Below are 23,782 nucleotides of genomic sequence, written 5' to 3'. Positions count from 1 at the left end.
TCCATTTCTATTTTTTGGAACAGTTTCAGAATAGGTATTAATTCTTCTTTAAATGTTTGGTAGAATTCCCCTGGGAAGCCATCTGGCCTCGGGCTCTTGTTTGTTGGGAGATTTTTGATTACTGCTTCAATTTCCTTAGTGGTCATAAGTCTGTTCAGGTTTTCTCTTTCTTCCTGCTTTAGTTTTGGTAGTTTATACGTCTCTGGGAATGCATCCAATTCTTCCAGATTATCTAATTTGCTGGCATATAGTTGCTCATAATATGTTCTTATAATTGTTTGTATTTCTTTGGTGTTGGCTGTGATCTCTCCTCTTTCATTCATGATTTTATTTGGGTCCTTTCTCTTTTCTTTTTGATAAGTCTGGGCAGGGGTTTATCAATCTTATTAATTCTTTCAAAGAACCAGCTCCTAGTTTCGTTGATCTGTTCTACTGTTCTTTTGGTTTCTATTTCATTGATTTCTGCTCTAATCTTTATTATTTCTCTTCTCCTGCTGGGTTTAGGCTTTATTTGCTGTTCTTTCTCCAGCTCCTTTCGGTGTAGGGTTAGGTTGTGTATTTGAGACCTTTCTTGTTTCTTGAGAAAGGCTTGTATTGCTATATATTTTCCTCTTAGGACCGCCTTTGCTGCATCCCAAAGATTTTGAACAGTTGTGTTTTCATTTGTTTCCATGAATTTTTTAAATTCTTCTTTGATTTCCTGGTTGACCTATTCATTCTTCAGTAGGATGCTCTTTAGCCTCCATGTATTTGAGTTCTTTCCGACTTTCCTCTTGTGATTGAGTTCTAGTTTCAAAGCACTGTGGTCCGAAAATATGCAGGGAATGATCCCAATCTTTTGGTACTGGTTGAGACCTGATTTGTGACCCAGGATGTGATCTATTCTGGAGAATGTTCCATGGGCACTAGAGAAGAATGTGTATTCTGTTGCTTTGGGATGGAATGTTCTGAATATATCTGTCAAGTCCATCTGGTCCAGTGGGTCATTTAAAGCCTTAATTTCCTTGTTGACCTTTTGCTTAGATGATCTGTCCATTTCAGTGAGGGGGGTGTTAAAGTCCCCCACTATTATTGTATTTTTGTTGATGTGTTTCTTTGCTTTTGTTATTAATTGGCTTATGTAATTGGCTGCTCCCATGTTCGGGGCATAGATATTTACAATCGTTAGATCTTCTTGTTGGATAGACCCTTTAAGTAGGACATCGTGTCCTTCCTCATCTTTTATTACAGTCTTTGGTTTAAAATCTAATTTGTCTGATATAAGGATTGCCACCCCAGCTTTCTTTTGATGTCCATTAGCACAGTAAATTATTTTCCACCCCCACACTTTAAATCTGGAGGTGTCTTTGGGTCTAAAATGAGTCTCTTGCAGACAGCATATCAATGGGTCTTGTTTTTTAATCCAAACTGATACCCCATGTCTTTTGATTGGGGCATTTAGTCCATTTACATTCAGGGTAACTATTGAAAGATACGAATTTAGTGCCATTGTATTGCCTGTAAGGTGACTGTTACTGTATATTGTCTGTGTTCCTTTCTGGTCTATGTTACTTTTAGGCTCTCTCTTTGCTTAGAGGACCCCCTTCAATATTTCTTTTAGTTTTTGTTTATCCTGGAAGCTTTTTATCTCTCCTATTTTCAATGACAGCCTAGCTGGATATAGTAATCTTGGCTGCATATTTTTCTCTTTTAGTGCTCTGAATATATCAAGCCAGTCCTTTCTGGCCTGCCAGGTCTCTGTGGGTAGGTCTGTTGCCAATCTAATGTTTCTACCATTGTAGATTACAGACCTCTTGTCCAGAGCTGCTTTCAGGATTTTCTCTTTGTCTCTGAGATTTGTGAGTTTTACTATTAGATGTTGGGTATTGGCCTATTTTTTTTGATTTTGAGAGATAGTTCCCTGTGCCTCCTGGATTTTGATGCCAAAATGCTCCTTCCCCAAATTAGGGAAGTTCTCCACTGTAATTTGCTCTCATATATCTTCTGCCCCCCTCTCTCTTTCTTCTTCTGGGATCCCAATTATTCTAATATTGTTTTGTCTTATGGTATCACTTATCTCTTGAATTCTGCCATCATGATCCAGTAGTCGTTTCTCTCTTTTTCTCAGCTTCTTTATGCTCCATCATTTGGTCTTCTATATCACTAATTCTCTCTTCTGCCTCATTTATCCTAGCAGTTAGAGCCTACATTTTTGATTGCACCTCATTAATAGCCTTTTTGATTTCGACTTGATTAGATATTAGTTCTTTTATTTCTCCAGAAAGGGTTCTCTAGTGTCTTCAATGCTTTTTTCAAGCCCATCTTTAAAACTGTCATTCTGAACTCTAGTTCCGACATCTTACTAATGTCTGTATTGATTAGGTCCCTGGCAGTCAGTACTGCCTCTTGTTCTTTTTTTTTTGAGGTGAGTTTTTCCATCTTGTCATTTTGTCCAGAGGAGAACAGATGAATGAGCGAACAAAATGCTAAAAGGGTAACAACAACCCCAGAAAAATATACACTTCCAGAAAGTGGTCACTTTTCTGTTCATAGAATTGCTGCTATTCTTTTCTTCAATTTCCTGTTGAGTTTGTAGGTGTTCATAATGGTTTGATAACTATGTAGCTGAATTCCTGGGACTAGACGAAATTTAGGTCTCCTACTCCTTCACCATCTTGCTTCTCCCCGCAAGAACATTTAATTCTTATCTATTAAAAGGTATTTCACATTCAAGACAAATAGTTTTAAATTTGATTTGTATATTTTGGTAAAATAACTACACTGTTTGCAAATGAAAATATTTCAGAATGAGATTATTCTAGTTAATAATTATTATTTTGCATCATGATTATTGTCCTAAATTAGGTGAAAGATTTTTCCAAATATAACTTGCCAGGTAATTTGGAGATCTTTCACCTCTCAAATGACTTCAAAAGCATCTATTTCAAATAAATATGGCAAATGAAAAAAGCCAAGTATGATACAGTTTATTGAATGATATCAAAGTAATTAAAAAATAAAAACAAATCATTATTTAAAAATATGAATTGGGTATTTTCTAAAATAAAACCTAGGGCACCTGGGTGGCTCAGTTGGTTCAGCGACTGCCTTCGGCTCAGGTCATGATCCTGGAGTCCCGGGATCGAATCCCGCATCGGGCTCCCTGCTCAGCAGGGTGTCTGCTTCTCCCTCTGACCCTCTTCCCTTTCATGCTCTCATTCTCTCTCTCTCAAATAAATAAAATCTTTAAAAAAAATAAAATAAAATAAAACCTAAATCTTTGAGTTTAACAAATAAGACTCAAAAGATACATTTTTCATAGAAAAAAATTACTATATTGAGTTCTTATGTTGATTTATTTAAATGAAATATAAGGTTATCACAAAATTCTAGAATATGAACAACCTGCCCATGGATAATTAGGAATCAACTACACAGAAAAATAAATTTAATTATAGTGTTTAATCTCAACTGTATATACGGGAATTACCAAATTTATTTATCTTTTGCCAGTCATTTAAACCACTATCACTGGGGCACCTAGGTGGCACAATCGGTTAAGTGTCTGACTCTTGGTTTTGGCTCAGGTCATTATCTCAGAGTCGTGAGATCAAGCCCCACATTGGACTCCACACTCAGCATGGACTCTGCTTAAGACTCTCTCATCCTCTCCCTCCCTCTGCCCCTACCCCCTGCTCTTTCTCTCTCTCAAAATAAATATTTTTTTAAAAAACAACACTGTGACCATCTACTCTAATATACAATATAAAAATGTACATTAATTTAATATAAGCTTAGGCAAAATGATAGGAATGGTTAATTTGCTGAAAAAATAATATGGTGTATTCCAAAGTCAAAATGAAAGAAACTTAAAGATGACTTAATCTTTTTGATTCTCTATACTAGTTGCTGCCATTAATATAAATAATTGAATTCATTTTGGTTTAACCAGTATTTCATTATATTCATTCCCTAGCTTTCCCTTTTTATGTCATCTACTTACCACCTAAACACTCATTCCCAAACCTCCACCTACCTACTCAGCCACTTCCTTTTCTACCCATCCTCTAATCTAACAATTACTTGTTCTTTGAAGTTGACATACATGTGTAGGTGTATTTGCCTCAGTCTATTTTATTTCATGAAGCATTGAGATAAATAATAACCCATCAAGGAGTCTGGACTAGAGTGAGTATTGAGAAGCAGGGGTGTGTGTGTGTGTGTGTGTGTGTGTGTGTGTGTGTGTGTGTGTGTGTGTGTGTGTATTATCTCATAATCAGATACCATTAGATGATGAGAAAACAATGGCCAAAAGATAGTGATAACATATAAACTTAAAAACTGACAGATAAGAAAGAAATTTCCATGAGATGGTTTTTGGAATTATGAAAACCCCTATTTAGACTTTTAAGTTCAACATGGTCTCAGAATCTTTCAGATCTGCTCTTACATTCTGGCTATGGCAGAGGGCCTTAAAATATGAGTATTCATGTACCACACAGAACACCCTTAGTAGACTGTCACTTTAGTTCTGGGCCCTGAATTCCTGGGAAATGCCCCTGTTTCTTTTCTTTTCTTCCTTTTTTTTTTTTTTTTAAGTAATCCCTATACCCAGCGTGGGGCTCGAACTCACAAATCCAAGATCATGCTCTACCGACTGGGCCAGCTAGGCACCCCAAAATGCCCACATTATTTCTTTTCTTTTTTTTTTTTTAACAACCCACATTATTTCTAAAGTCATTAGTTATTCAACAGATTTGTCTCTTGATAGCTAGACAGACAGACAATACAGACAGATATACAGATAAAGATATATGCCTACCACTATGCTACATGTTATGGGGAAATACAGAGATGTCTGTCACCTAGTTCTCATTCTCCAGAAGTTACAAACTTAGCTGAGAAAAGACAGGTGTATGGAAAATAGGTCATACCCCCAAAAATGATTAAAAAGCAATTAACTGCCATGGATATGGGAATTAAGTAGGCCTTAAAGGATGGGTATAATTTTGATTAAGCAGAGAGGTAGGAAAGGCCATTATAGGAAGTCATAATTTCTCCTCTGGTTTTCATAACACTATACTTTTATATATTCTTTCATATGTCAATAAGCACTTTCTTTGAATCACATTCTGGCTATCCTTCCTATGTTATTATTACTGTAAGTATTTAAACCAAGGACTCGTTCTTGGTCTGTTCTTTTATTATGTTTCAAATAATTCCATCTCATAATTTTAATTATCAATTACCTTATATTAGTGATTATAAACTTTCTTATCGAAACTCCAGTTCCATTCAGATTACAGAGGCTGAAATACTCTATATTTCATTGCCTTCAGAAATTCTCTACTCAGTATGAATTTATTTTTTATTACCATTCATTTACCCTATACATTTCCTCTAAGATATTTTCATAGGCCAATCTGATCTTTCCCTTATAAAGTTCTATAACATCAATCATCTCTAACACTCACTGTTTTAATTATATGCTGACTTGCACTATTATGTAATTGGCTCTTAGGTAAATATGTCTTATCTTTCCTATAAGATTATGCTCCTAGGGGTGCCTGGGTGGCTCAGCTGGTTGAGCATCTGCCTTTGGCTCAGGTCATGATCCTGGGGTTCTGGGATCGAGCCTCACATTGGGCTCCGTGATAAGCGGGGAGCCTACTTCTCCCTCTCCCCCTGCTGCTCACTCTGCTTCTGCTCTCTCTCTGTCAAATAAATGGGTGAAATCTTAAAAAAAAAAAGATTATGCTCCTACAATGCAGAAATTATACCTCACCTCACCTTTCTTTCTTCTATATAACTATACACAGAATGCCACATGCACAGGAGGTGTATTATAAATAATTGTTCTTCCTTATTGTAAAGGATGAGGGGAGCCTGGGTGGCTTAGTCATTAAGCGTCTGTCTGCCTTCGGCTCAGGTCATGATCCCAGGGTCCTGGGATCGAGTCCCGCATCGGGCTCCCTGCTCCATGGGAGGCCTGCTTCTCCCTCTCCCACTCCCCCTGCTTGTGTTCGCTCTCTCGCTGTGTCTCTCTCTGTCAAATAAATAAAATCTTTAAAAAAAAAAAAAAGAAAGAAAAGGATGAGGCTAACTGTCAAATGTCAAATAATGCTGAGAGTTAGTTCATAGAGGGTGGTGTTGACAAAACATATTCTAAAAGACTCTCAGACCTCCTCCCTCCTTATGAATATCTTAAGATAGGACCCATAAATTACTGCAGAAACTTCCCAACTGGGATTACTTACAATCTTCTCTCCTGTGCTGTTGCCAAAGTGACCTTTCTAAAACACAGATCTGATTTTATTACCCCAAGGCCTCAAGTCCTTTAATAGTTTCTTATTGCTATCAGGAAGAAAATCCAAACTCCTCAGCATGTTTCATTTGCTCAAGCATATATACTATGCTCTAGCTATCCTCTAGTACCTAACTGCCTGTTTGTCCTCCTTGCTTCCACATATGCTGTTTCCTTGTCTTTAATTTCAACTGCCTTCTCTGCATCCTATTCAAAGTAGAAATCCTGCTTATGGAGTTTTCTATGACTTTCAATAATAAATTAAATGGTTTTCTTCTCTGGGATCTCAAAGCATTTTGTATATGATTTTATTATACCCATTAAAGTGTATTACAACTGTCTACTCTTCTGTCTTCCATCTTGTGTCCCTAACACTTAGAAGAGCACTTCTCACATAGGAGTGTTGAACGGAAGGAAAAAGGCCAAAAAATGAAAGGATCTTTGAATGTGGTTAAAAAACAGGTCATTGGTGATGTTAGAAAGTACAGTTTAGGTGGGTAAGAAGAAAAAAAAAGACTGGATATATACGAAATGAAGGATGGAATAGGTAGAAAGAAAATATTCAACATATTCATTTCAAAAATCTGTAAGAAAAGAAAAAAGAAATGGATGAAAGAAAAAATATCACAAAGAAAGACTACTTTTTTAAAAACACAGATAGCTGACCAAGTTAGAAGGCAAAAGAAAGCAATTTGAGAGAAAAAACCAGAAGATTTAAAAAGAGCAAGTACAGAAATCATATCCTATACTCAGAGGACAGAGATGACAGAGAGAAAGGCTGGAATGAGACTGGAAGAATATAAGACAGTTGTTGAAACAAATGTTTCAAAGTAAGCATAGAATACTTTCCATTTCAGGCATGAGAATTTTCATTCTTTTAGTTTCCCAAACTAGAAATCTTAAAAACAAAAACCCCCAAAACCAACCAAACAAAAAAACTTTGGCACATTCCTTCTATCCAGCTATTATTAATCTATAACCAACTATCGTTTCTTCTTTGTACATATCTTTCAAATCAGCTCTTTCTCTCTCCCCCTGACATGACTCTCCTACCTTATAAGCCTTCATCAACTCTCAACTGAATTACTGCAAAGCTCCTAAGAAGTTTCTAATTCTAGTGTCTCCAACATCAAATTTAACAAGAAAACACATCCAGCCTTCTCAAACATTCTTTGTGAAGCTCTCTCTGACCCTGTCTCTGACCAGATTCACCCCCTCTTCCATGCTACTACTGCTCCTACAAAACAGGGGTTGGCAAACTCTGGCTCACTGGCCAACTCTGGCCCCTTCCTATTTTTATGAAGTTTAACTGATAAGTAAAAAAATAAAGTTTAATTGGAAAAGCCATTCCCATTCTGACTACATATTTATGGCTGTTTTCAGGCTACAATGGCAGAGAAGAATAGTTACAACAGAGACCATATGATCCACAAAACCTAAAATAGACTCTACAATGATACTTCTATTTTACTTTACTTGTTCACTTACAATAATAATAGAAGTTGATATCAGGTACTTACTGAGATAAGTACCTGATATCAAGTACCTGATATTACTGTTCCAAGTAATTACACATATTTTACACATATTATCTCATTTACTCTTTACAACATTCTTTTTTTTTTAAGATTTTATTTATTTATTTGAGAGAGAGAGAGTGCAAGAGAATGACGATGAGCAGGGGTAAGGGCAGAGGGAGAGGGAGAGAGAGAAGCAGACTCCCTGCTGAGCAGTAAGCCCAACATGGGGCTCGATCCCAGGACCCTGAGATCATGACCTGAGCCGAAAGCAGACGCTTAACTGACTGAACCACCCAGGAGCCCCTTTACAACATTCCTAAAGGAGCAGATATTCCCATTTCCATTTTACAGATGAAGAAACTGAGGATTTTCATTCCAGACCCTATGTTTTTAACTACAACACTAATATGGACTATATTCTCTTTCTTGAGTTTGTTAAGAACACAGATCATACCTAAATCATCTTATTCCCAGAGCCTAGCACAGTGCTTGACATAGTACATATTCTATAATTGTTTGCTAAATTAATCTTACCAACATATCCGCTTTCATGCTGGCCTTCTCCCTGCTCAATACCCTTCGATGCCTCCATATTTGCTTACTGCGTCAGGTCTAAACCTCTAAACTCCTCTGACTGGCTTTAAGTCTGACCATAATCCAGGGCAACTGTACCTATCAAAGTTCAAAAAGCTTAATTGTGTCCAACTTCTTCTAGGAGTTTTATGGTTTTGGGTCCCACATTTAGGTCTTTAATCCATTTTGAATTTATTTTTGTGTATGGTGCAAGAAAGTGGTCTGGTTTCATTCTTTTGCATGTTACTGTCCAGTTTTCTCAACACCATTTGTTGAAGAGACTCTTTTACTCACTGTATATTCTTGCCTCCTTTGTCATTGATTAATTGACCATATTGTGTGTGGGTTTATTTTTGGACTCTCTATTCTGTTCCATTGATTTATGTGTCTATTTTTGTGCTAATACCATCTTCTTTTGATTAGTACAGCTTTGTAGTGTATCTTGAAACCTGGGCTTGTGATACCTCCAACTTTGTTCTTCTTTCTCAAGATTGCTTTGGCTATTCGGGGTCTTTTGTAGTTCCATATAAATTTTAGGATTATTTGTTCTAGTTCTGTGAAAACTGCTGTTGGTATTTTGACAGAGATTGCATTTAATCTGTAGATTGTTTTGGGTAGTATGGACATTTTAGCAATACTGGTTCTTCCAATCCTTAAGCATAGACTATCTTTCCATTTGTTGTGTCATCTTCAATTTATCTCACCAATGTTCTATAGTTTTTGGAGTATAGGTCTTTTGCCTCTTTGGTTAAGTTTATTCTTAGGTATTTTATTATTTTTGGTGCAGATGTAAATGAGATTGTTTCCTAAATTTCTTTTTCTGCTGCTTCATTACTAGTGTACAGAAATGCAACAGATTTCTGTATATTAATTTTGGATGCTGTGACTTTACTTAATTTATTTACCAGCTCTAATAGTTTTCTGGTGGAGTCTTTAGGGTTTTCTATATATAGTATCATGTCATCTGCAAATAGTGAAAGTTTTACTTCTTCAGTACCAATTTGAATGCCTTTGAACATAGACAGTAATCTGACATTGGCCATAGAAACATTTTTTTTAGATATGTCTCCTCAGGTAAGGGAAACAAAAGCAAAATTAAACTACTGAGATTACACTAAAATAAAAGGCTTTTGCATAGTGAAGGAAACTGTCAACAAACAAGGCAACCTACTGAATGGGAGAAGATATTTGCTAATGATATATTCAATAAGAGGTTAATATCCAAAATATAGAAAGAACTTATACAGTTTAACACTAGAAAAACAAATAATCCAATTAAAAGATGAGCAGAGCAACTGATTAGACATTTTTCCAAAGAAGATATACAGATGGCCAACAGACACATGAATAGATGCTCAATATCACTAATCATCAGGGAAGTACAAATCAACACCACAATGAGATATCACTATATATGTGTCAGAATGGTTAAAATAAAACAGACAAGAAATAACACATGTTGGTGAAGATGTGGAGAAAAAGGAACCCTAGTGCATTATTGGTAGGAATGCAAACAGGTGCAGCCTCTGTGGAAAACAGTATGGAGGTTCCTCAAAAAATTAAAAACAAGAGGGCGCCTGGGTGGCTCAGTTGGTTAAGCGACTGCCTTCGGCTCAGGTCATGATCCTGGAGTCCCGGGATCGAGTCCCACATCAGGCTTCCTGCTCAGCAGGGAGTCTGCTTCTCCCTCGGACCCTCTTCCCTCTCGTGCTTTCTCTCTCTCATTCTCTCTCTCTCTCAAATAAATAGATAAAATCTTTAAAAAAAATTAAAAACAGAATTACCATACAGTCCAGTAATTCCACTACTGGGTATTTACCCACAGAAAACAAAAATACTAGTTTGAAAAGATATATGCACTCCTATGTTTACTGCAGCATTACTTACAATAGTTAAGATATGGAAGCAACCCAAGTGTCCATCCATACATGAATGGATAAAGAAGATGGGGGTATATATAAAAAGTGGAAAACTGGGCGCCCGGGTGGCTCAGCCGGTTAAGCGGCTGCCTTCGGCTCAGGTCATGGTCCCAGGGTCCTGGGATCGAGTCCCGCATCAGGCTCCCTGCTCGGCAGGGAGCCTGCTTCTCCCTCTCCCTCTGCCTGCCTCTCTGCCTACTTGTTCTCTCTCTCTGTGTCAAATAAATAAAATCTTTAAAAAAATAAATAAATAAATAATAAATAAAAAATGGAAAAATACTCAGCCATAAAAAGAATGAGATTTTGCCATTGGTGACAGTATGGATAAACCTACAAGGTAAAATGCTAAATGAAATAAATCAGACAGAAAAAGGCAAATACCATATGATTTCACTCACATGTGGAATTTAAGAAGCAAAATAAATGAACAAACAAAGAAAAAAGAGAGACAAACAAACAAACAAAAGACTCCTAAATACAGAGAACAAACTGGTGGTTGCCAGAGGGGAGGCGGGTGGGGGGATGGGTGAAACAGATAAAGGAGATTAAGAGTATACTTTTTATGATGAGCACTGAGTAATGTATAGAATTGTTGAATAATTATATTGAATACCTGAAAGTAATATAACACTGTATGTTAATTATACTTCAATTAAAAACATTTTTTTAAATTCAAATAATGTCCAACTTCTGTTTCAGAATTGGCTACTCTTCCTTCTTAAGCTGTGTGACTCTAATTCAACACATGAAATAAGCTAAGCTACCAATGAAACTCACCTGCCATCACGGGATCTGTGGAGACTGCCGTGGTAGCTGCTTACTTTGCTGTGGACACTCCCTGCTTTGCTTCTCTGATCATCCACCATAGCAAGCTGAGTTGAAGAAGCATGTGTGGATGTTCCTTGAGTGGAAGTTCCTCTTGATTTTCTTATAATAGGAGTATTAGGATCCCTCAGAAGAGACTGAGCAAAATCAGGTTCCTGTAGTACCTGTCGGCTCTCATTCACTATCCTAGAAAACAAACACTAAGTTTAAGATACAGACTAACATCCCTATAGACCAATAAATGTGACACACTGACATTATTCTTGAAATTAATTGCTCTCCAAATAATGTCTTTAGGAGAGATATAAGGTAACATTGTTGACAGAGGAAAGAATTTAACAAAGATCGTGTCAAACTGTACTCTAAAGTGGTATGATGGGAAGAAGCCTGTATTAGAATAAGGAAGTCTGGATTTTAGTTCAATAAATACATGATCTTAAGCAAGTCATTATCCCCTTTCCTTCATTTTCCTCATCTATAAGATGAGGCTATACAATTTCATCATTTCTAAAAAGTCCCTTTCAATTAAAGAAATTTATGATTCTCAAGTACACTGAAATATTACAAAGATATTACAGTTGAGAAATTTTTTCTTGCATGGTTTATGAATGTACTGGAGGCCTCACTGTAGCACAGATATATACATATATATATATATTTTTAAAGATTTATTTATTTTAGAGTTAGAGCACGTGTGCACACACACACATTCAGGGGGAGAGGCAGGGGCAGAGAGAGAGAATCTCAAGCAGACTCCCCAGTGAGTGTGGAGCCTGATGTGGGGCTCCATCCCACGACCCTGAGATCATGACTGACATAAGCTGAAATCAAGAGTAGGACGCCCAACCGACTGAGCTACCCAGGTGCCCCAACAGATATATTTTTCAACTTGTAAGAACAGTTGTTTAAAGGCTACAATTTGGTTTAATGGTGAAACAGTTGTTCAGTGCTAGAATAAACATGAGTGGTCGTAATTAGAACAAAATGTATTAAAAAATAATTTAAGCTAACATAAAATTAATTACCAGACATCTTAAAGGCTTAAGGAAAAAAACTTAAGGAGATGAATTATTGTCAAGAACAAAAGTTTTTAACTGCTACAAAAAGGTTAAAAGCAGATAGATGTTTATGAAAATGAACAAAGCAGTAATTAAATTGATAAAAGAGCCAGTTAAATAGTTACAAAGATCAGAGTCTCAATTTATATAAATGACTATGAGAATCAGAGGTTAAAGTTAAAATCAGATAATTTTATGAAAAAATAAAGCTCCAACATATATAGATTGGATCATACACTGAGAAAGTGCATATATTCTAAATTTTCAGATTACAAAAGGATTGTTGTTACTACTACTGTTTTTAGTGGTGAGGTAGAAGGGCTAAAGGAAGGCTAATACTTGTTGAGTACCCACATTGTGCCAGGCGTTTTACATAAACTCTCCTTTGATCCTTCTTAATAATGTTTTTATTATGGAGATCAATGTCCTAAGAGGGTATCTCTAAGAGGATATTATGTATCTATTGTGAATAGATATCTATTAAGAATAAATACCGTGATCTCTGTTTCATAGATGAAAAAACTGAGGTTCTAAAGGATTAAAGAACTTTCCAAAGTCACACAACAAAACCAAGAGCCAGGGATCAAACTTAAGTTTAAGTGACTTAGAAGCGCCAGGGTGGCTCAGTCGGTTAAGTGTTTGACTCTTGATTTTGACTCGTGATCTCAGGGCTGTGAAATCCAGCCGCATGTTGGGCTCTACCTACGCTGGGTGTGGAGCCTGCTTGAGATTCTCTCTCTTCCTCTCCTTCTGCCCCTCCCTGAAACTCTTGTGCTCACTCTTAAAAAATGGCTTAAAAGCCAAATGTAATGACAAAATATAATGTTTATAATAAAATATTATATATACATATGTATATATAACATATGTGTATGTGTGTGTGTGTGTGTGTGTGTGTATCCTCAAAGTGTCAAAAACTGGATAGAAGAATGAACAAGTCAAAACAGTTAAAAAAAAAACAAACCCAAACAGTATATGTTTCTCTGTCATCAATGGCCCTAATCATAGATTCATACATCCCAAGTCAGTCTTGATTGCTGACTTTATTTTCTGAACTTATTTTTAAAACTTGGTTCAAATTGAATTCTGGTCATGCCAAAAATTTAATCCACCTTCAAATGGTAAAGGTTTGTCCCCTCACTTTACAGATAAGAAAACAGAGAAATTAAGTGATATGATTTAAATAATTCCAAAAGAAGATTTCTAAAAATATTTCAATCAGTGTCAGAATTACTAGTATAAGCACAATCTTAAATGTGGCTTCACTTAGGGGGAAAACACTAATTTGATTAGCACAATTTGATAAACTAGTCTCTTTGTAGCACAGTACATAAGCAAAGACGAGAGTCTAGAGTCAGACTGCTTGGGTCTGAATCTCAATTCTAGCAATCACTATGAAACCCTGATTCCATGCCTCAGTTTCCTTATCTGTAAAATGATGATCTCTCTCACAAGGCTATTTGAAGGATTAAATGGTTTAATATATATAACATGCTCAGAACAATGCTTGGAGTATTAAATGTGCTCAATTAATTGGTAACCGTTACTACAATTATTTTATAGTTATTTTTCAAAGGCTAAAGCAGACAAATGCTAGAAATAGCTATGGGATGCTCACACTCTTGAGCTCTAGAATAAGGAACTCCCACTCTAGCCCAGGGCACAGTCCTAGCTTGTAGGATCACAAGGACTTTGTTGGGTAGGGATGCATGATCACAGAAAACCAAATAGAAGGGTCTTGGGAGTTCTAACCAGTTTCAAAAGGATTCTGGCCCAATCAGGATCCCCCAAATAACTAGGATGATGCCCTATAAGAGTAGCTTGCGTTTAGTTCTATCTAGAATTTCTAATATAACACTATTATAGAATTGTGTCCAGAATTGTATGGTCCAGAGATGACCAGGAATGTTTAATACAAGCCCTTTCCTCAGTATTTTTACTGTGATTAAAATATATGTAGGGCGCCTGGGTGGCTCAGTTGGTTAAGCGACTGCCTTCGGCTCAGGTCATGATCCTGGAGTCCCGGGATCGAGTCCCACATCGGACTCCCTGCTCAGCAGGGAGTCTGCTTCTCCCTCTGACCCTCTTCCCTCTCATGCTCTCTATCTCTCATTCTCTCTCTAATAAATAAAATCTTTAAAAAATAAAAAAATAAAAAAAAATAAGATAAAATATATGTAAAAATTTCAAAGAATACACAGATAAATCACAGTAAATCCCACAAGGACGGCTATTCCATGAAAGCAGGGACTTGGTCCATTTCTTTGCTACTGCATCCCTGGTATCACAACATTAGTTCATGGCACATAGTAAGCATTCTATAAAGACTTTCTTAAGAAATGAATGCCCAGGAAATACATTTTTGTTGTTGCTGAACAACTCTTATTCCCTTCTTTTCTTCTGTGCTCAATGAAACTTACTTAAAGGAGAAATGCATCATCTGATATCCCTAGTAGCAGCCTTAGATACAGTAGTAAGAAATGTATATTTTAAAATTGGGATTATTTTGTCTCAGTCTAATCTGTGTAAGAGAAATGGTTAATTACTGGTACTTTAGAAAATACAGATTTTGTTAATGAGGCATTTTAAGTTGTATGAGAAAAGTACATTAACCCATATAAGGCACAAGATTTTAAATACAACCTTAAGAGTTTTATAGGCTATCTCCCAAAACCCATTTTCCATGGACCTTAGTTTAAGTAAAATCATAAGCATATAGACTCCATTAACTTAGAATTTGAGGGAATTCAGGTATAGTCTCTACATAAGATTTAAACTGAGTAAAAATTTTGAAATCATTTCTTCCTTTATGAATATTGCAGGGTCTCATTTTTGTTCACTCTATGATTAAAGATTCCATAAATATGCCCAAGAGATTGCTTTGGCAAGTCTTATATTTTACCATGACACTCTAATATGCAGTGTGGCCAACTATGAATTACAATAATTTCTTTAATGCATTTCATTATCATTTTATAAATGCATTTAATATTTTTCTATTTTGGCTTTAATGTGTACTTTATCATAATGGAATAACATGTTATCTCTTTATATAATTTCTGGTATACTTGGAAGAACAATGGGCAATTGGAAAGGGAAGTCTAACCTAATACTTGTGTGATTTTTGGCCAAAGCATTTAATCTCTCTGTGCTCAGTTTTCTCATCTGTAACACAGAAATAATATATAACAGCCTTCACAGGAATATCAAGAAGACCAAGCAATACTATAATAAAAGCATTAATTTGTTTTTAATTTTAAGAAAATTATAATTTAAACTTTTAAAAAATAAGATCAGCTTTCCCTCAAATATTCTCAACTAGTAAGGTATAGACCTTAAGCCTGGTTCTACTTGGCTATCTTCTCAAAATCAACTTTTAGCTTTTAATTAATACATGCTACCATGCTAATCACAACTGGTAGCAGCCAAGGTTACAATCACATTGAAACACATCCTCCAAATCCAAAGTGTTTTCACATAAGCAATACAAAATTTTATGTGAATGTGAGGTTTGTGAACATTGTGATAATTTCAACTTACTCTTTTTTCCTACGACCATGAAAAAAACTGGCCCATTCAAAGCATGTCTTTTTGCTTCCAACCCAAAAAATGGAGGGAATACCAACTATGAGAGCCATCAGGTATTTCATCAGAAAGAGAATCAGGTCTGGACGACTCATTTGAGTAACCTACAAGAAGGGAAAGAAAAATATCTTAAATATATAAGAAGAATTTTCTATCAAAGGCCATTATAAATCTTTTAAATAAACAATAATAAAGTAATTCTACAAACTTGGTATTTTCATTTATACTTAATTTTCTTATATGGAAAAGATACACACTCCTGAAAATTTGACAGTAAGTTTCTATTTTATGTTTTGAGTCCCGTATTTTTATTAGCTCACAATGGTATCTTCTAAAGAAAAAGATTATTAATGTAGAAAATAAGCCATGAATAAGAATAGAGGCTCAAATAATATCTATATTCTTCTTGGCCAATTCTGTTAGTCCTATCATTGGTCATTACAATATAAAAGCAGGAAAGTATTACTCTTTCCCCCCATTTTTAATGTTTTATTTTTATTAATTTCTGTTCTCATCTTTTATAGCCCTTCCTTCTATCTACTTCGTTTTACTCTGCAGGCTATTTTCAAGCTTCCTCTTTAACCTATGAGTTATTTATAAGTACATTTTCTAGTTTCTAGTCAGATGAGTTTTTAAAAATTGCTTTTTATTGTCGGTTTCAAGTTTAATTATTGTGGTCAAAGAATGTGGTCTATATTATTCTGGTTACCTTAAATTTTGGAGACCTCCTTTTGATTTAAGACACTGTCAATTTATATAAGTATTCCTTGTGTACTTTAAAATAGCACATACTCTCTGTTGGGTACAAAATCTTCTATATGTATTAGATCAACTTTATTGGTTCTGTCATTCAAATTTTCTATATTCTCAATTAATTCTCTGTTTACCTGTTTTATTTTTTTTTAAAGATTTTATTTACTTGAGAGAGGGAATGAGCAGAATGAGGAGGGGCAGAGGGAGAAGGAGAAGGAAAAGCACTTCTCACTAAGCAGATAGCCCAGTGCGGGGCTCAATCCCAGGACCCGGGGATCATGACCTGAACCGAGGGTAGACGCTTAACAGACTGAGACACCCAGGCGCCCCTACCTATCTGCTTTAACAGAGGTATGCCAAAATCTCTCACATAACTGGGGACTCATCAGTTTTCCTTCTAATCCTGTCAGTTTTCACTTTCAAGCCTATGTTAGGTATTATGTTAATTCAATAATGCTCTAGATGCTCATTTTGCTTGTTAATACTCTTCACCTTCACAGGGAGAAGCAGACTCCCCACTGAGCAGGAAGCCTGATGCTGGGCTCAATCTGGGACTCCAGGATCATGACCTAAGCAGAAGACAGATGCTTAACTGACTGAGCCACCCAGGCGCCCCTATACAAGAGTTCTTAAAGCCATTCCTTGATTCTTCACCTTAAACTGTATTTTATCTGACATTACTATTGCCACATCAGCTTTTCACTTCATCACAGCAACATATTTTCCAGGTGTATCTTTTCCTATTTACCAATGAATTTCTTTCAAGTCTGTCCCTTTGGGTTATACTGCCTCTTTTAAGCAGCATACAGTTTACTAACACTAAAATGTCCACTCCATGAAGAGATTATTTTCCCCACTGTTTTATCCCCAGAGTCTAGACCAGTGCCTGCACATAGTAGGTACTCAATAAGTACATACATGTAAAAATATACTTGGTTTTATTAGGAAAAAAATAGTTAAAATGATCAGCACCTCCATCTTTTTGAATAAGAAAATACTCCTAGCACACTATATAGCTACCTATATTCCTTATTATTTTCCAGGAATTCAAAACAACCTTTGCAAAAATAATTTTTTATTATCTTTAGTTTTGTCAAAAAGTACACCCTTTGGTGTACCTTTGGCTTACCTTTGGGTTCCCTTTTCTTCTTGCTAAAGGATGCCCTTTAAAAATTCTTACAAATAAGGTATGCCAGAGACAAATTATTTGTCTTTGCCTGAAAATGTCTTTATTTTGCCCTCAATCTTGAATGATAAACTAGTGTATTGTCTTCTAGTTCCTATTGTTTCTGTTGAGAAGTCTAATTGATAATCTTTTGGAGATTTACTTCCTCTCTCCGGTAGCTTTTAAAGTTTTCTTTATTCTTTTCACTTTATAGTTGCACTGAATGTTTCTCATTGTGATTGATTTTTATTTCTTCTGCTTAGTATGTAGAGTGTACTTTTAATCTAAGGACCCAAGTTTTCAATTCTGGAAAATTCTCAGACATTAGGTTTTTGATTACTGCTTCTTAGTCATTCTTATGGCTTCTTGTTCTACAACTCCCATTAGATCTATACTGAAGTTCCTCAATCCTTATTTTTTATGTCTTTTAACTACATAATTATATTGTTTTTAGTACTGTATGTCTCTCTATATTCTGTATTCTGGATGTACTCTTTAGAACAGTCTTCTACTTCACCAATTCCCTCTTCAATCATGTCTATGTTAGGGTTCTTTCTATCTACTGATTTAATTTCCATGACTTCAATTCTAAAATGTCTAATTAGTTCTTATATTTGTCTATTCTTATTTCATTTCTGCTAATTTATCATAATTTCTTATTCTTTTAAAATGGTTTTTATTGTTTATCTTTTGGAGAATCCTAAACATACTTATTTTTAAATAAGTCTTTAAAAAATTAGTTTACTACTTTCATTTCATCTGGGAGGAAATCCATCTTCTAATTGTTGATTTTGTTGGATGCTTTCTAGGTTTGGCTTTTTTCTTTTCTGAATTGTGCTTTGGAATTTTAGTTTGCAGATCTTGAGTGAGAATTTTCCCTCTCCCTTTCTCCCTTCCTCTCTCCCTCCATTTATCTCACCCTGTGTCATGACTTGTCTTCACCAGTGCCCACAGGGACCTGGTCAAAAACCAGGTTTTATATTGGTGATTGTGAACTCCAGATGTTATTGGTTACTGGAGATTCGGGTACTAAGTCATTGCAGTTTGGCTTAAATATTGGTCTTAAGGTGGTGCTGGTGTCCTCCCACATCTCTAGATAAGTAGTTTTATATTAACTACAGCTTTAGGGAACAGTTGGTATTACCTTTTACATGAACTTCCTTTCAGGAGCAGGGGAGCCTCATTTCCAATTCCTACTTTTAACCAGTGAGCCTAGTTCTGGTCCTCTGACTTCCATGTGACACTTATACGTACTAATATACCCCAGAAACTGGATGCCCAATCACCTCTAGCTACTTCATACCTGGAGTTCAGTAGGCCCATGTTTTTCATCACTAGTTACCAACTTACATTTCTGTTATACAAATAAGTTTATTTTGTCTTTTAGACTGATTACATTTAAAAATTTTTATTGTTTTATCTATAAATGATTTTATGTTTATGTTTTATCTATAATCGCACATGATTACAGTTAGCCTGGCAAGCTCAAAACATAGAATTTAAATTACAATCATAACCTAGAATTAAGGTGTAATTCCTTTAGAATTTACCTAAAAGTAAAAAAGCAAATATTTATAGATCATCCACTACTCTAAGAATAATTCTGCTCAAAGTCCCATGAGACTTATGAAACAGATGTAAGGCTTTATTAATGTTCCCACCAAGCTGATAATCTAAATGAAAATACAAATTAAAGAAACCACTGAATAGTTAAGAACTATAATTAAGAAGCAGATGAAGAGACATATAAGCAGATCACAAATAACCTCCTCATTAAAAAATACAATGGCTTCCTGTTGTTCCATTTTTTTAAGAAGATTTTTTCTTTAGGTAATCTCTATACCCAACAGAGGGCTCAACCCCAAAATCAAGAGTCACATGCTCTACTGACTGAGCCAATCAGTTTCACTTTTTTTAAATACTTCTATATAACATCACTTATTGATGACTATCTCATACTTAACAAAAATTTATCTCCCCTGACTTCTATAACACTGCATAGTCATGATTATTCACTTAATGAGGCATTACTTTCCTACTTTCATTACTTTCTTCTTGACTTCCTACTCCTGCTCTTCTACCATTTGCTCCCCACTACCCTCTATACAAGAGTTTTGGGTTGTTTTTTTTTTTTAAGATTTTATTTATTTGAGAGAGAGAGAGCAAGCGAGAGAGAAAGAGCACAAGCAGGGTGAGGGGCACAGGGAGAAGCAGACTCCCCACTGAGCAGGAAGCCTGATGCTGGGCTCAATCCGGGACTCCAGGATCATGACCTAAGCAGAAGACAGATGCTTAACTGACTGAGCCACCCAGGCGCCCCTATACAAGAGTTCTTAAAGCCATTCCTGATTCTCTCTTTATACTCTCAACTAATCATTTAAACTTAGAAGTCATCTAGTTGTATTCTTTACCTAACAAGTTAATTTGCTTTCAATTTAGTTGTTCTGTGAATATAACTAGTATGGTGGTATTGATAAAATACAAGTTTGCCTCTTCCATGTTCAAATAGCTCTAGCTATTCTGCCCACCTGTCCTAGTTTTGTCCTCTGGTACTGTCAAGAATAAGACTACCATTCAAGAAGTCCTAGTCAATTCAATAACATACCCTGCCAGAAGTGAAACTTAAAAAAATGGTGTATTAGGAACAAAGACACAAAAAGACTAACCAGAAAATCCAAGAGAATCAACAGAAAAACAGAAACAGAGTTCAGTAAGTTGGTCAAGATTAATATACAAAAATCAAATGTTTTCTTATATACTGTCAATAACCAGAGAAGAAATATAATGAAAACAATTTCATTTATAATACCAACAAAAACAAAAAATATCTAGGAATAAACCTAGCAACTAGTAAATACAAAGAAAATGATAAAACACTATCAAAGGACACAGAGAAAAACTGAAATACATAGAGAAACAGTCCATGTTTCTACATGCAAAGACTCAATGTTTTAAAGATGTCAAATCAATTATCCCCCAAATTAATCCTATAAACTTGGTACAATCCAAAAAGAGCAAAAGGATTTTTTCACAGAATGTTAAAAGGTAAGTATATGATAAAAGTATTTTAAATAAATGGGGGAAAGATCATAGATTGTTTAATAAATGATGTTGGGATGGTTGGCAATCCACCTGGAAACAAACTAATTTAGATGCCACCCCACACAAGAAAGAAAAATAAATTCTAGACAACAATAAATCAAAAAAGTATGAAAAGAATGAAGAACATTTTTATAATGGAGGTGCAGAAGGCCTTTTCAAAAAAGTAACATGAAACAAAAAAGCCATAAAAGGAAAAGACTGACAATTTTGATTACTGAAAACTTAAAACTTCTGCAGAACAAGAAACTAATTCAAATCAATAGATTAATGACTAACTAGAAATATTAACTATATTATCTATCAATAAAGCAAATTAAGGAACAGAAACTGAATAAAAATAGAAAAAAGGGAAGAAAACAGCAAATACACACACATACAAGCACACTCACAGCTACAAAGAGAACAAAACTAAAATGGCTTCATTCTGAATCTTTTGTAATTTAGACTTTATGGATCTAGGCACAGATTGTGTGTTTTCTGTGAAAATTTAGGATCCTAAGTGAGAGGTTCTTTTTTTTTTTATGTTATGTTAATCACCATACATCCCATCATTAGTTTTTGATGTAGTGATCCACGCTTCATTGTTTTTATATAACACCCAGTGCTCCATTCAATATGTGCCCTCTTTAATACCCATCACCAGGCTAACCCATCCCCCCACCCCCCTCCCCTCTAGAACCCTCAGTTTGTTTTTCAGAGTCCATAGTCTCTCATGGTTCGTCTCCCCCTCCAATAAGAGATTACTTTGCTCAATTCCATTCAAATAAACTTGAAAACTGATAGAAACAAATGATAGTAAAATTTTAAAAAACCTGATTATATAAATAAAACTATGTCTCATTTATGAATTTTTATTCAGACAATTCAACAGCAAATTCAAAGAATATGCCATGACCAAATACAAAAATACAAATAGTCCGGTGATGGGTATTAAGGAGGGAACATATTGCATGGAGCACTGGGTGTTACACAAAAACAATGAATCATGGAACACTACATCAAAAACTAATGATGTACTGTATAGTGACTAACATAATAAAATAAAATTTAATTTAAAAATATGGTTCAATATTAGGAAACCAATTTATAAATTCAACATATTGTTGGATCAAAGGGAAAATATATATAGTCATTTTCATGTATGCCAAAAGGCATTTGATAAAACATCCCTTTTTGGTTTTTAAAAGTGGGCACCTGGGTAGCTCAGTTGGTTAAGTGTCTGCCTTCAGCTCAGGTCATGATCAGGGGTCCTGGGATCGAGTCCTGCATCGGGCTCCCTGCTTAGTAGGGAGTCTGCTTCTCCCTCTCCCTTTGCCCCTTCCCCCTGCTCTTGTGCTCGTGTGCCCTTTATCTCATGCACGTGTGCTCTCTCTCTCTCAAATGAGTAAAATCTTTTTTTAAAAAGTTGTAATAACATACAAATAGATGATAAGTTCTTAAAGTGACAAAATAATTCTATCTCAATTCAAAAGCATCATGCTTAATGGGAACACCGGGAGCCACTAAATATTCTCATTAAAGTTAGGAATACAAGAAGCATATGTACTACCACCACTCTTAGTTAATCTTGTTTTAATAGTTCTAACAGACTGTAATTAGACAAAAGAAACAAATTATGAGTCTAAAAACTATAAAGGAGATAAAATTATTATAATTTATAAGTAATATAATTTTATACTTGGAAAAACTAACAGAATAAGGTAAGAACTATTACAAATCATAATCAAGGTGGCAAGGTACAAAGTAAAATACAGAAATTACTTTCATCTATATAAATAACAATCATAGGAAAAAAAGGTCTTCATTTGCCATTGTTACGAGCTTAATTGTGTCACCCTAAAATTCATATGTTGAAGCCCTCTCAGTACCTCGGAAGGTGACTTATTTGGTAATTAATGTTAAATGAGATATGAGTGGGTCCTAAACCAATCTTCCTTACAAGAAGAAATTTAGACACCCAGACATCAAGGATTCACCATGTGAGAAAAGACCATATGAAGAAAAGACCACTAGAAAAGACTATGTGAGGAAATAGTAAGAGGGTGACCATCCACAAAACAAGGAGAGGGGCCTCAGAGGAAACCAACCCTGCTGACACCTTGATCTTGACCTTCCAGCCTTCACAACTTTGAGAAAAAAAGTTTCTGTTGTTTAAACCACCTAGTCTGGGGTATTTTGTTATGGCAGCCTTAGGAAACTCACACAATCACAGTAACAAAAAAGATAAACACCTAGGAAGGAATAAATTTAATAAATGAGTGATGTGTTGGAAGAAGCTCTAAAATACACTCCCCTTAAAACATGCTCTTCACTAGAAAGAATCACTATTATAAAAATGCAAATTCTTCTTGATTTAGCCATTAAATTTAACACAATTCTAATAAGAATACCAAGAAAGTTATCTGGGAATCAAACAGAATGATTCTGAAGTTCATATAGAAGAACAAACAAGTCTAAACAGGAAAATGCTGAAAGAAAATAGAAATATGTAAAATTGACCTGGTGATGGGTATTAAAGAGGGCACGTATTGAATGGAGCACTGGGTGTTATATGCAAACAATGAATCATGGAACACTACATCAAAAAAATAAATAGAGAAAAAAAGTTTTAATGAGATATAATCGCTATATTAAAAATGCACATATTTAATGTATAGAATTTGATGAGTTCAATGTATGCATACAACCATAAAACCATCACCACAATCAAGTAATAAACATATGCATCACCTCCAAATAAAGAAATATGTAAAATTGAGCTATAATAAAATTGTATAATACTGAGGGCATAGTTTCAGTATTTATTATATGTGATTATTTCAAATCATTCAGAAAAAAGAGGAATTATTCAAAAAGTAGATTCTAGATAGGTATCTAGAAAAAATAGCACTGAAGTCATACCATATGTCCTACTAAGATAAATTCCTAGATCAAAAATTCAAATGTTAAACAAAAAATTAAACAACAACAAAAAAGAAACCACAAAGTTCAAGATGAAA

General features: G+C 35.2%; 1 protein-coding gene across 4 annotated transcripts in view; it reads right to left on the bottom strand.

The window, feature by feature from the left end:
- FZD3 (frizzled class receptor 3) overlaps positions 1-23,782 on the bottom strand; it is an 87,231-nt gene that overhangs the window by 5,257 nt on the left and 58,192 nt on the right. For all 4 annotated transcript variants that reach the window (XM_088021437.1, XM_088021438.1, XM_028114386.2 and 1 more), the window contains 2 exons: positions 15,719-15,867; positions 11,073-11,306 (listed from right to left, as the gene is read on the bottom strand). In XM_088021437.1, coding sequence (XP_087877563.1) covers positions 11,073-11,306; positions 15,719-15,867 — 383 coding nt within the window. The remainder of the gene's footprint in view (positions 1-11,072; positions 11,307-15,718; positions 15,868-23,782) is intronic.

Source organism: Eumetopias jubatus, unplaced genomic scaffold, assembly GCF_037043125.1.
Source record: "Eumetopias jubatus isolate StellerSeaLion01/CBP00866 unplaced genomic scaffold, mEumJub1_p1.0 scaffold_2, whole genome shotgun sequence".
NCBI lineage: Eukaryota > Metazoa > Chordata > Mammalia > Carnivora > Otariidae > Eumetopias > Eumetopias jubatus.
Note: the sequence above shows the minus strand (reverse complement) of the source record. Positions and strands in the feature narration are given on the sequence as shown.